At 39.6% G+C, this 14,514-nt stretch overlaps 1 protein-coding gene across 1 annotated transcript in view; it reads left to right on the top strand.

Annotated features, from left to right (window-relative positions):
* The window catches only part of col18a1a (collagen type XVIII alpha 1 chain a), a 72,008-nt gene that overhangs the window by 40,660 nt on the left and 16,834 nt on the right, over window positions 1–14,514 (top strand). Inside the window, 3 exon segments of the mRNA XM_061692304.1 lie at window positions 8,178–8,716; window positions 11,209–11,292; window positions 13,592–13,663. Of these exon segments, the coding sequence (XP_061548288.1) occupies window positions 8,178–8,716; window positions 11,209–11,292; window positions 13,592–13,663 (695 nt within the window).

Below are 14,514 nucleotides of genomic sequence, written 5' to 3'. Positions count from 1 at the left end.
GCTCTCTCCCTCCTTGACTATTTTGAATGGGGTGCTCTCTTCACTTGTCTTCTCTGCAGAGACGTGTGTGAAGAGACACTGCGGGGTGTGTGCATGCGTGTGTGGTTTGTGTGTGTGTCGAGGGTAGTGGCTGCCAGGACATATCAAGTACACTCAGGGAGTCGAATAATCAAACAGGTGGATGTGCTCAACATTGTCCCCAAGATGAGGAACCATTGTGAAATTTTGCTTTTGTTGACAATGTGTGCGGTCTACTCTGATGCTTGGTTTTGGTCCTGGACTGGAACCACTACTCTGGCCCCATTAGCGGATCTCGAGGGGTCTGGCAGCCCCACAGGTAGTGGAGAAATACCAACAGAGAGTATTGCCAGTACTGGAGCAGAGGTCATCGAAGACAGACGTGGTCAGCAAAGTGTCGAGCGGACTGGGCAGGACACTACCGAAGCTCTTCAACTGCTTACAGTTACACCTTCAGTGGAGATTGAGCATACACCAGCCAAAGGCACAACAGAGATTTCACCAAGCACAAGTAAACTTGGTAATGAAACATCTTCACTAAAAGGTACGAGTCATGGGGGATTTAATCATGAAAGTTTTGCAAGAAATGTTTCAAAAGTTGGGTCTACAATTGGACACTCTAATTCGGGGCTCTTGCCTGAATCTGAATTAGCAAAAAAATATGAATTTAATGAGGGATCTGGATTTGAAAGCCCAGAACCTTTTGTGGGAAACCCCAAAAAGTTGTTAGTGCCCAGTAACCTTCACAGGTTTGACAGTAAGGGCAATGTACTTTCTGAAGTGAACAATCTGAAGATTCAAATGAATGCTAGTAGTAGTGGTAGTAGTAGCAGGAATGGTAGTAGTAGTAGTAGTAGTAGTAGTGGAACTGAAGAAAGCAATAATCTTGTAGGAGGTGGATTTAGTTTGAGTACAAATCAGTCTGACAGTTTGACAGATCCTTCTCATGAATCGGCTAGACTTGCATATTTACGAAACAAGATCGTTGATAACAATTCTTTGGGAACTATATGGGGACCTGAGGACAAACAACAAGTGGACATTTATCTATCTCATGAACGTGCCTCTGAAGTTGACCAAAATTCACTTAACAACAATCACCAGGATTTACCATTAGAAACTCCCTACAGATTTCAGACACAATCAGATATAGATGACACAAAATCGGACGGAACAGTATTAGCCCTTTCTATGGAGCATCAAATCAATAATCAGGCATTACCTACTAGCCAGGCAGTGACTCCTAGCCATACCTTAACACAAACATCAGACAGTCAGTCAAAACACAGTCAATTTGTCAGTCAGTTTGTAGCTATACAATATACATATACAGTTGCAGAGAGCTATACACCAGCAAAAGATGAGAAAGAATTTCCAAAACCACATCTTATTAGAAAACCCCCACATTGCTTAATGCTGGATACTGCTCTTCAGTTCTGCTCATCCATGACTGGCAAAAGATTTGTTGTGCCCAATCATCTAAACCAGACCAGCTTGGAAGAAATCCAAGTACTCCTACATGACTGGGCTTGGTTGTTGGGGTCAAAGTGCCACCGTGGTTTGGAGATGTTCTTCTGTCCTCTGCTGCTACCAAAGTGTGGCTCTCCAATGACGGTGTTGCCTTGCCGAAGCTTTTGTGAAGATTTAAGGGACAGTTGCTGGACACTTCTGGACGAGGGACGCCTCCCTTTGGAGTGCCACCAACTTCCAGAAGAGGAGGATGATCGGTATCAGTGCTTGTCGGTTTTTAATCGGAAAGGTAATGATTGGTTTAAATTAATACCAATTTTGACATTTATTTTGAACCAGTTCTTAAAACCCCTACCTTCCCAGTTCGTCTGCAATACCAAACCAATATCCACACACTTCCTAGATGACTACAGTCCCACCCCCACCCTCACCCCAATGGGAATCCCCATGCACCGAAATATTACTCCAAAGACAATCAAGTATGTGTTGCTGTTAATCGGTTGGTCGTTCTATAACAGCATGTGCCTAGCAACCTGTTATTTGTTGCACGTATTTGTTCCCTTGTCCATTTAAATTGCATGTGAATGGACCATTTTACACACACACACACACACACACACACGAATATATAATGCAAACGCATGTCTAGGTAGCTTGATGTACAGTAGTGACAAAAGGTGTCAATACACGTAAGGATTTTTGCATCTGCAATTCTCTGTTTGATATAATTTTTGTACTACAAATTCAGTGACCTTTTTGAAAATGGGCTGCACGATGGACGACTTGGTTAGCACATCTGCGTCACATTTGTGAGGACCCGAGTTCAAATCTGGCCTTGCCTGTGTGGAGTTTGCATGTTATCCCTGTGCCTGTGTGGGTTTTCTCCGGGTACTGCAGTTTCCTCCCACATTCCAAAAGCATGCTGGTGGGTTAATTGAAGACTCTAAATTGTCCATAGGTGTGAATGTGAGTACGAATGGGTGTTTGTTGATATGCGCCCTGAGATTAGCTGGCGACCAAATCAGGGTGTACCCCGCCTCTCGCCAGACGTTAGCTGAAATAGGTGCCAGCACAACCGCGACCCTAGTGAGGAGAAGCGGTTCAGAGAATGGATGGATGGATGTTTGAAAACGATCCTATTTTGTTAACATTGAAAATATAGGCCCATCAATCGTCTGAGTTAATCTGTGGCTACATACTATAATTACTTTGCTCTTTATGGCATGGGAATGTTTATAGTAAATTATATTTTGCTGTTAAATTGATTGACGTTAATAATCTTAATAATCAAATTTAATGTACCTGCTGGATGAAAATCATGCATGCCACTCACTAAAATTAAAAGGAGGACAATGATTCAAATGTTTATTGCCACTTGACTGATACTTCTTTTGACAAACATCCTGTGTTGCACTCTACTGTGAATATAATATTTTTCTATAATGCAGATGTGCCTCTAAATCTCTTTGACCAAATACCTGGCCCTGCCCTCCCCCTTCAGTTCATATCAGTGAGTGTTCAAGGAGGTCTTTTTACAGCGCCAGTATCTTCCTGACAGCTTGCTCTGCTGACAGACTGAGTGGTCAGTTAGTTCTCGTACCCACACTAAAGGACAGACAACTGGCCAAATAGGATGCTCAGCAGACTTTATGTTAGCTAAAGCTAGACAATAAATCTTGGGGATGTCAGAGAGATCTATCAAAGGCATTGACGACTGAGACGAACCCATATATTCATGGAATGATGAAGAAAACCCTATTCAAATTTGTGGAATGGATCGTTTTTTTTCCATGTGACTCCAAATGAACCCCTACCATGCAGTGCCTTGGATGCTTCAGACTTGTTTGTTGTTGTTTTTTTTTTACTATCAGGAGATGTGAAGATGTGAGAGTACTCTCTCCTTTGGGCCTTAATAACCACCTACCACTACATCACTTAATTATAGGCTATGAATGTGACCTGATATGCTTACATCCATAGGGTGAACAACTATATCATGTGGCCGCTAAGCACAACACGGACATAACGAAGTCAGGCTGCACATGTGGTAGAGTTATGAGCTCAAAAATATTCAGACATGTTTATATGTATGACATGAGAAATCTGTGAACGTGATCTGTTCACGCTGAGGGGGCAGTAAAACAGGATGTTTAAGTAATGCAAGCCTTATACATGATTCTATATGGTTACTTGTGTGCTTGAAAGATGGGAAGTCACTTATATCTTGGTCTCAAGGTACATGTTCACCTTTCTTAAATGTAAAACTATAGTTGTCCATTGTCATTCTGAGATGGCGGTATCTGTCTGCATGTATTTTGTAGCCAGAAAACTATGGACGAGCTCCCACCAATTTGAAAACACCACCGTTCCTTTCAACAAAGATTGAAATTGTACCGCATGATGGAACTGTCCATAACCCTTTCCCTGTCTATGTTTGCCTTGAACTCACTTTGGATTGGCTCTTAAAGGGGTACTACTTATGGGCACAGTGCAGTGTGTTTGAAAGAAACACATTGGACCCGAGGGCTTGCGTTGCAGTCATATGAAAACTGAGGATGTATTACGATCAAGGATTTTCCTCCCCAAAAGATATCATATCCTTTTATGGTAGTACAAATAAAGGGGGTGGAGGGATGGTGTTTTTTTTTTTTTTTTTTTTTAGTTACAGGTACAAAACCTGGTAACTAGAACCATATTTATCTTTAAGAAAATACTTTGGACAGAACCATTTCTTTTAATGCAGTGCGCAATGGTCTCTTGGAAATCCAATTGTGCCCATTACATTGAGAACTACAAATTTTTTTGCTTATATGAGTTGCCTTTATTTAACTTGTAAATCAAAAGGGTTAACAACCACTACATATTAAATTTTGTCTCACATTCATTGGACAGCAATGAATCACCAATTTTGTGAGACTGAGCTTTTTGTATAATGTAGGAAAGGATTATTGCCCTTGTCAGCAGGTCTCCATGGGTGTTTTAAATAGTGACACCACAAAGTCTGTAAAACTGTGACTTTTAACATGATTAAATGTTTTCCCATGAATTATGCACAATCTCAAAATTGGACATATACACTCCCACGCTGCATACAGCTTTTTCACCAGGGAATCACAATACTGGAGCCCCATCTTGGAATTCTGTCGGAATAGGAAGAGGCTTTCTCGACAAGACAAACGAGTAGCATAAACCTGGGACTACTCCATTCAGTGACTGTCCGCTCGACCTTGGGGCTGTCATTGGTTGACAATGGGCTTGAGAATGTAAGAATGCAGTTAAAATGCTAATGGATAAGTTTGTGTATATAGGGTAGGCTGTATGGTGGCCTCCTCTCTGGCAGAAGAAAAATGCAGAAAAAACAGAAAAACATCTTGTGAGACGTGATGGCATGCATCAACAGCAAGTTAAGTCAATCATTTTCAGTGTTTCCACTGTTAGTTTGGAAATCCTTTCCTTCCTATGTTAGGGACATAGGATGTTGGCAAATGCTTGTTCCTTTGAAACTTGAAACTACATGTCTCTTCATGGTAGACTGTTCTTTTTAGCATGGGGACAGGAATAGTAAAACATATTTTAGATCTAGATTGAATAATTGGTGAAAGTTCATTTGCAGTACAAACTTCAATGCTTCATGTTAACAGTTTCATATAGCATTTAGCCTTGACCAGAAAATTCAAGGAGCTATATATATATATATATATATTATAAACATACATTATTACCAGTTTGAACAGACCAAGCTCACAGCAGAATTGGAGTTGGAATCAGTTTTTGCATTTGACAACAAATTCTGCTAACAGGAGAAATTGTCATCTACTGCACAGGACTAACTTCCTGCAAGGTGGCTATTATAGCATAAACCATTTCTGTGTAAATATATTCCAACAGATATAAGATGTATGTTTTTGTCTCAACTAGTTTATTAGCAAGTCTGCTGTTTAGCTAATGTTAGTTAATAATCTGCAGTAAACGTTTGTGATGTTTGATATATATAACATATAACATACATAACTTCATTCTTGTTTTTTCTTTTTTTCTTTTTGCATGCCCTGATTGATAAGTTTGCTTAATTTTGTTGTACTATACATGTATATCCAACAAGCCTGCTAGTAATGGGCCACATTAGGAGCTATCTGAATCCCACCGTGTCATTGCAGAGTCTGATTACTGTTGTGGCGTTGACATGGCCCAATATCAGCCATCTCTCAGAGCCCACCAGCCAGCAACTGTCTTGTCGTGTTAAAGTGATGCTTTGTCATTGATAGGGGCCAATGTCATCAGGGCCCCCTTCAGCTAGGGGCCTTAGGCAATTACCTTGCTTGCCTCATTATACCATTCACTCAAATTAAGAAATGAATGATGAGCTCACTTGACAAGTTCTGCGTAAAACATTCAAATATGAATCTACTGTAAAAAATGACAAATGAATCATAACATAAGATGCGTAAAATATATTGGGCTAATAATTTGTTTTGACTTAGATATGCGTCATTTCTGGTGCTGTATATCCATCAATGATTTTTTTTTTTTTTTATGGTGCTGTGTCTATAAAGAGATATTCGGAAATGTGATCTAATTTTAGTACCTTAGGATCGGTATGACTTAATAATAGTGTATTGCTGTCCTGTTAAGGCTTGACTTGGTTCTTTGTCTCCTCCGATTCAAAGGTTTGCTTTTGGAACAGCATGCAAGAATATTCAGACTTGTGTCGAGGGTTGTTGAGCACAAAGCGGGACCCCAGGTTCGGCCAAACACCTTGTGTGTTTAAGATCTAAACAAAGCCAACCGCCAGCTACACTGATCTCCAGCGCTCACAGCGGCGGGGAGGCTTTGAACCCGCCAATAAAACTGGAACACGACTCACCGGGCGGTAAACCAAATCTTGTCTTCAAAGAATGAGAAAATTCAAGGGATGTCCCGTAACAGCACTTTTTGTAAAAACACTGGGATACATCACTGTTTGTAGTAAGTAATTCTATTTTGTCTGAAGTCAGATGTCAGACATGCACACCATGCTCTGTAAATATTTTGTTTGCTTAAGCCTGCTTCAATTATTATGTGCTAAGTCACCAGTCACCCAGGGAGATGGAGGTATGAGGTAATACGTTCTAGGGGCCCAGCTGATGGACTCTATGAACTATGGTGCAGTGTCATTCAGTAGATGTTGCATCAAGTCAGGGGACTTATTTACTTTAGTCTCGAGGCAGCGTGTTTTCACAAAAATGGACTGGGATGTCAGATAAAAGTGATGTATTTTCTTTAGAACAAATTAGCCTGGCTTTCATAAGTTTGGTGTTCTGTGTTTGTTTGAATTAGTTGAATAGTTCAAATACAAAAGCGGACAAGTGCCATTTTGACAGAAATAGCGCCACACCTACTAGCAGACTGCCTAAAACGGTATTGTTTGATGTTGCATTTCCGCACCCTGCAAAACCAAACCACTACTATGTAAAATTCAATGAAGATAAATGCATAAACCGATGAGCCCCATACGGATTTGGAGGGCATTGAAGCTAGTCACGAGCCCATACATACGCCTTTACGTCATCACAAAGCCGTCATTCGTCACATACGTCCTCAAACATGTCTGCGCCTGTTACTTCTCATTTCCTCGATCCTAAAACAGCTTCACTTGTGCTTGAAAATGTGTGTAAAATATGATAATTTTCTGAAACAGTCCAAGAGAGATCATGTTCTGAAACTCATGGGTGAGATTGGTGACTGATTCTTCGCTGATGTTGGTGGCAATCAACTGGGTCAACAGGATCTTGAGGATAACAGCAAGAAACAAGATAACAGACTATGTGCAATCAATGTGACATGTCTCTCCATTTCAAGGGTTAGAAATAAGAATTTATTTTTGTTAAGGTTTTGCAATGAAATTATGTAATATACCTCTTTGATTTGTATTATTTAGAATGCCCAAAATAAAAATTATTAGCATTAACCTGGAACCAGAAATGAAGAAAAAAATCTCAATTCACAAAAAAAAAAATGGAAATGTCTGCTTTTTCATTTGAACTTTTCAGTTGTTAAAGCTAGCAACAACTTCTGTTTTTATGCAAGGAAAACACAACGGCTCCCTGGAACCATTAAATGAAAAGATGTAATACTCTATCAGTTCCCTGATTCTTCAAGTGTTTGTAGGGTTTCGGTATTTTTTTCTGAACCAATCATCCATTACCAATGCAGTACTACTTACCCTAATTTGGGTCACCCATCCAACTTCGCAATTGGAAAGGTCACACACATCCTGGACAGATTTTGTTGCCTTTTATTATTTTTTTTTAAAAATTGAATACATGTTCAATTAATTGCCATAGTTCTCCACAGACCCTTGTGATTGTGTCTGTGGTCAGACTAGCAGGTCACTGAGCTCAGTTTGCAAGGTTTGTAGACACTAGTTGCCTATTCAAATCTGGGTAAAATGGGACTATGCTCCCCCTTTACTTCAACAACCCTTATTTTGGTCTTGAAGTTTCTCCAAAAACATGCCGTTTGGTTGAGTTTGTAAAATAAAAGTAAAATTGTGAAATACTATTGTTCCGTCAGACACAAACACACACTATTACCAAACGCCTAATGAAACCTATTCTAGCATTGTACCCTACCATGCTGCCCTTCCTTTTAATGAGCCCTTTGTGTTTTCTAAATTGTGGTCTCATGTCCATTTTTTTCCTTCCCTTTAGAAGACAGTGTCTCCCTGCTGCAGCTGATCGGGGACGCTCCTCCAAATACGATCACACGAGTTTACGGGCCTGACTCCGCTCCCGGCTACGTGGTGGGGTCGATGACAAACACGGGCCAGTTGGCCCGCGCCTACCTGCCGAACCCATTCTACCGGGACTTTTCCCTCATCTTCAACTTGAAACCCACATCTGACAGGGGTGGCGTGATCTTCTCGGTCACAGACGCCACACAGCAGATCATGTATGTGGGTGTCAAACTGTCACCCGTGCAGGGCGGAAACCAGAATGTCATATTATACTACACAGAGCCTGACTCAGAGACATCATACGAGGCCGCCAGGTTCCTCGTACCCTCTTTGAGGGACATCTGGACCCGTTTTGCTATCGCGGTAAAGGATGACAAGGTCATGTTCTACCTGAACTGTGACATAGATCCTCAAGTACTGCGCATCGAAAGGTCCCCTGATGAGATGGAGTTAGAAGCTGGCGCGAGGGTCTTTGTTGGACAGGCTGGAGGCTCTGATCCAGACAAGTTCTTGGTATGTGTAAAGACTTCAACTATGTTACAATCTAGGATTCAAATATGAAGTACAGAAATCTGTCGTTATTTGTTTTAATAGGGGGGTAAACTTGGCTCCTCCCCAGCATACAAAGATCTTAGAACAGATGTATAACTTCAACATAATTCCTTGACACCAATTACAGTGGTGCCTCGTGATAAGACTGACCGGATTTACTAGTTTTTTTAGATACAAGCCATCGTTCTGCCTTTTTCTTTGGTTTGACTTGTGAGGAAAAATTTTAGAAAGCGCCGTATGGTGGGATGACCTCAACTCACGTCACAGCAGTTTGGCAGATATTGACCAATTCTTCAAAAAAGAAGCTTCAAGATGTTTTATGACACTCATAATTGAAGTTTACTGTCAAACTAAATATAAAACAGAATTTACACTGTATTAACTAAAACACAGTAACCTTGTCTTACAAAAGTCTGCTTAGCTTAACGCTAACAAACAACAAAAAATAACACCATAGATGGACGGCCTAACAAATAACATCTGTGTGGAGGTGTTGTAACAGTTCAAGCAACGGTTATTTGAACGCATGCATTAACACATGTTGACAGACTATAGAGCAATATCCACATGCATATATTCTTTATCCGCTGCGAAAAATGACAAGTATTAATGCATCTTACTGAGTTACTTACAGTAGGTGTGAAATTCTTCTTTGTTTCCATCTGCATGACTGTATTATACTAAGGGGGCCAAGTCACGCAATGAAATAATCATGATGCACAAACTATACAATTCTTTATATTCTATTGCATTACGTCATTACTATATGCTTTTATATTATTCTATTCATTTCAGTGGGAAAAGATGATTTCAGGTATGAGTGTTTTGAGTTAATCACGTGGTCACGGAATGAATTTAACTTCTATCTGAAGGCAACACTGTACTACTTTCCTCGTCCCCAGGGTTTTGGCACCATCCTGTGGCATAGGTGAGTTTTTCAGTGACTAGCTCAGGATAGGTTCCACAGGGGAAAAAAACCCCACACACAAATAGGTAAATTTGTGAACAGCAAACTACAAATAGGCGGGGGTTCACTGATGATAAAGTAAAAATGTCCATGATCTTCTGGTTATAATCACATCCCTAAACTTTTGTCTATTGTTGTCATGAACCAGAATGAACTTCTGATGAAATCAGACTTCCTGCAGCTCAAATGCTGTTTTATATCCCTAATCAAGCATGCGAGACATTGCAGCTGAATAACTAATTTGATTTCATTGCTCAAATTAGCTCCATCCAAACCATCACACAGTTGTTCATAATCACCTCAGCAGCTTCCCGAAAGTTGTCTGCAAGTAATTGGAGGTCCTCAGCGTGGGCATATAATTTACGTCTTTCATTCGTTTGCAGCAAATCAACTCATTTGACCCGGACGTCTGCTGAACATGTTGTTAAGGAGTTACTTTTCCTTACCCTTGGCTACTAAAAGCATGCACCCAAAGGTGTACTTCCAGCAAGTTCAGTTCAGTGCTCCACATTCCTCTGAAAAGTTAATGGCTAAAAGAACGTCAACTTATTTTACTTAAGTCAAATAGAAATAAATGAATAGTGGATTTACTTGAAATTAATGTTCCTGGTGGATTCTGTGCCATTTGGGTTTTTATTTATTCTGTATTCCTAAATATGGAAAAAATTCAGTCTGCTAAAAGACTAACTACTGAAGGAGTGAAGATAAATAAAGTTCCATTTGCATGTCCAAAGCAATCAAGAGTCTGTCCCATCGGAGCAATAGCACTTGAAACAGGTTTTAAAAAGTTTGGCCAGCAGATACATAATTTATCTTCTCCTAAAAACATTTGAGCTTAGATTGCACTGCTTCGACGGCAGACATATTTTGGAAAAAAATATTCGTACTTTGCTCAGTGAAAGGTCTGAATGTTATGAATTAGCATGTATGCATAATAAGTCTATAATATCTACGTTCAGTTGTTCTGTTTATTTACGTTGCGTACAGTGGGACAGGAACTATCACATTTATTGTATGACGTACATGCATGACATGGAGTTTTTTTATTTTTTACTTGGTGCACTTGGCCTCGATTACATGACATGTACATTGTGCGTGCTTGTACCCGAGTGTGCCGTGGATATGTTTTAATTTTTTTCAATCCATTGATTATTTCCAGTCCATCTGTTCTTTTTTTTTTGTGCGCATTGACGAAGAAGCTATGGCATCAATGATATGACATGAACATCATGTGATTATGTGACCAGTGCATGAAATCGCCTTTTTTTTTTTTTTTTTTTGTCTGTAGATAATTAGTCATTCTGTAAATTTCTATGGTGCATATTTATTATTAGCTTTGGCATCAATTATAAGACGCGTACATTGTACCCATGCGTGACTGAGTGTCTTATGAAAAGTTCTTATATTATTTATAGTCAATCTGTGATATTCTATTGCAATTTGGTCATCAAACGTCAAACCCACCGTGATCTTGTCTTCTAATCAGGGTGTAATGAGCGAGCTGAGCGTGGTCGGAGACCCCCGTGCCGCTGAGAGGCACTGCGAAGAGGATGACGATGACTCGGACATGGTGAGTATAAACTCAGTGCGCTATTTTGTGTAGGAACACTATCATTTCACATTATGCTGTATTTCATATCCAATCATCATATTTAACACGCATGTCAAATCAGTTTCTACGGATATCCTATGATAAGTAACCGGTGTACAGATATGTCCAGAAGTATTTGGACCGTTTTTGCCTTTTGACACCACCACAATGGGAATAAATAAACCCCAGGTGTATCAGAGTGATTGGAAGAGAGGACTATGGCGAAGGAATGGAACAGTTTATAATCCAGAGCATACCACATCACGTCTCAAACATGTTGGAGGCAGTGACTATGTTTTACGTACATAAATTAATCGAGTGACTGACATCATTAAGTCTCTCCATGTTTTGATGGCGGGCTTTCATTTAGTATTGGAAAACAAACAATACATTATTTGAAATTTGCTAATCCAACCCACTTATAATACCATAGATATACCATTGGGCAACTTTTATTTGGCTTTTTTAATTGTCACGGACTAACAAAATACAGTTTCGATGTATTAACGCATCCCTGTTTGGTAGGTAGATTTGCTCAGTCATCATGTCACAGTTTAAAAATTTATGTTTTGTAGATACAGTATTCTCTACTAGCAAAAAATGAGAGTAATTGACAACCCACAAAAAATGTGTATAGTTACCTATACTGATACTATGAACTGTAAACCACAAACTTATTATCATTTCAAACTCACCTTACAACGTTGCCCTTAAAAATAAATGGCTTGCAGATGACTTGATTTCGAAAAAAGATGCACCTTAAAGGCACATGACCATGCTGCGAAGACTCTCTGTCACTTGTGCTAGCAACCCAGGCTAAACTTAGCTCCTCCCCAACATACAAAGCTTATTCCTCATTTGCAATAAATCTCAGCGTAATTACTTGAAACCAATTATTCTACTAATTTCCTATTTTGACAGGGCTTTGGAACCATCTTGTGACATCTTTGGGTGTTTCTAAAAGAGCACTTATTTGTGAATTTGTGAATAATGAAAGGGAAATTGGTGGGTTCACTGTATTGTATTATTTATTTTACTTCATTAAGATGATGTAGCATTAATGTATTTCCCTTTCAGTCCAAACCTGCCTCCCACCCCCGGATTCGCCTTTTTCATTGCATCATTTCTCATTAATCTGCAGCTTGTGATAGTCTTTCAGCATTCTAGTCGCTGTTGACCACCAAGATTCAAACACAGGTGCCTCACTGCAGGCCGCCATTGATCTTGTTTGATAAAACATTGCACCCTGCCACCCCATCCCACAGCTGTTAAACCTCCACAGGCCACTAAAAACTCATCCTCTCCGACTGACCCAGTTTAAGGTTTAACCACCGGCTTCTCAACTAAGCTTCACGTGGTGTTTGTATTAGATGGCGGGGGAAATCACATTCCGAGTGGAAATGATAGGGTTGTGATTACAGGATGTGCCTTTCATTGCAAATGTTCACCTCACTCACAGCTGTTTTCCAGGAGAAACAACATTTGAGACATGACTTTTCAAACTCTCTCCGGTCTAACAGGAGTGTGGCACTGCCGCCGTCTGATACGCGTATTTACAAGCTGTTGGGAGTGACAATGGCAGTTTCCATATTAGCTTGATTTACAGTAACCAACAGCATCTATCATGGAACTTGTTATAAGTGGCAGGGCTTGGCCATACAGTAGATCCTGACATGTTTGTTTCTTTGGTACACCAGAAATAGTAATAGGTCAACAGGTGACCCACTCCATATTTAACCCACTGCATGTTCAACCATAAAAAAAAATACACAGAAATAAATACAAATTAAATAAATACAAAATAAACAAAACAAACTGGCACTTGCAACACTGTTATTTACTATTCAGTTAGTATTTACACTTTTTTTGTGAATATTCAAAAATCCACTTTCCATCCTTTTGTTATATTTGCAAATAAAAAATATATATATTTTAAAACACATACAGTCAAAATAAGAAAGGAATAAAACTGAGGTTAGAAGAAGATCTAATCCAATTTTACTCAATGGTTTTCTAGAGTTAAAAATGTAAAACAAATATTGTTTCATTACTTCAATATGTTTTTAAGAAACAATTAGCCACTGACTTCAATATTTCTTTAAGAAAGTGAACAGACAGGAATGTTTCTGTATTCATGCAGCTGTATGACTTAGCTGTACCAATGTAGTAACATTTTGAAATTATAATTTACTGAATAGCTTATTAAGCAGTGCCTCTTGGACGTAAAATAAAATGCTAAAATAAATATAAATACTTACTGTATGCTTGTTTTTCTCAGGCTTCAGGAGAGGGAAGTGGCAATGTGGAAACCAGACCATCAAAACCAGCCGTAGCAAAACACACATGGACGGTAAGGACTCATTTTGGTTTGTAATGAAAAATACATGAAAAGAGCTTTGAATCCTCAAATGAGTCACTATGAAAGCTTGTAATTTTTATTCTGATTTTGAAGCTAGCACCCTAGCTTCCAAGAGCTGTCACAACAATTATATCATGTCCTTTACAAACAAAAAATATTTGTTGAAATATTTGACAGACACTCTGAGAGCAGTGTACAGTAAAAGGAGACATAGTATGCATTTTATGCACAATTTAAATAGTTTACAGGTATGTTAATAACAACCCTCTACTGCTGGGCCAATGCCGAGGACGGCTTTTGTTACCATAACGGCTTGAGGTAGAGCGAGGGGTTTGAATGAACCAAGGGGCTTCGACTTGCAGAGGCGAAGCCCAGAGTGTGGAAAAAAGAAGCGAGCACCTGTAAAGACAATAAAAGCATTTTCACTCATGGAGGCAGTACTTCATAAACGTGTCCATTTTTGTAGCAGATCTGTGCATATGGTGCCTGCAGTGCACATATGCCCAAGCACAAATACCCCCCAAATCCCCATTGCATCAACAACTTCACAGAGCAGTCAATCATCTGCCGCATCTCAGAAGCAAATGCTGTTAGCTAACACTAATATGCGTATCCAACAAAACATAATGGAGCTATGCTTAGCTTTTGGGTTGACACTGATAGTGTTTCAGAAATTGTTTTCCAGCTGTGGCTTTAAAGTGGCAGCTCATCACCCAGCATAGCTGTCAAGTCATGGGCAGAGAAGCTCGGTGTGGGGCAGTTATTATGTAAATCAGTTCCACTGTTGCGTAACAGTTGGGCGGACTTTCAGAACGGCTCACTCAAAACTTTTTTTTTTTTAC

This window comes from Phycodurus eques, chromosome 12, assembly GCF_024500275.1.
Source record: "Phycodurus eques isolate BA_2022a chromosome 12, UOR_Pequ_1.1, whole genome shotgun sequence".
Lineage (NCBI taxonomy): Eukaryota > Metazoa > Chordata > Actinopteri > Syngnathiformes > Syngnathidae > Phycodurus > Phycodurus eques.
The sequence above is the reverse complement of the archived record's forward strand: the minus strand, read 5'-3'. Positions and strand labels throughout refer to the sequence as shown.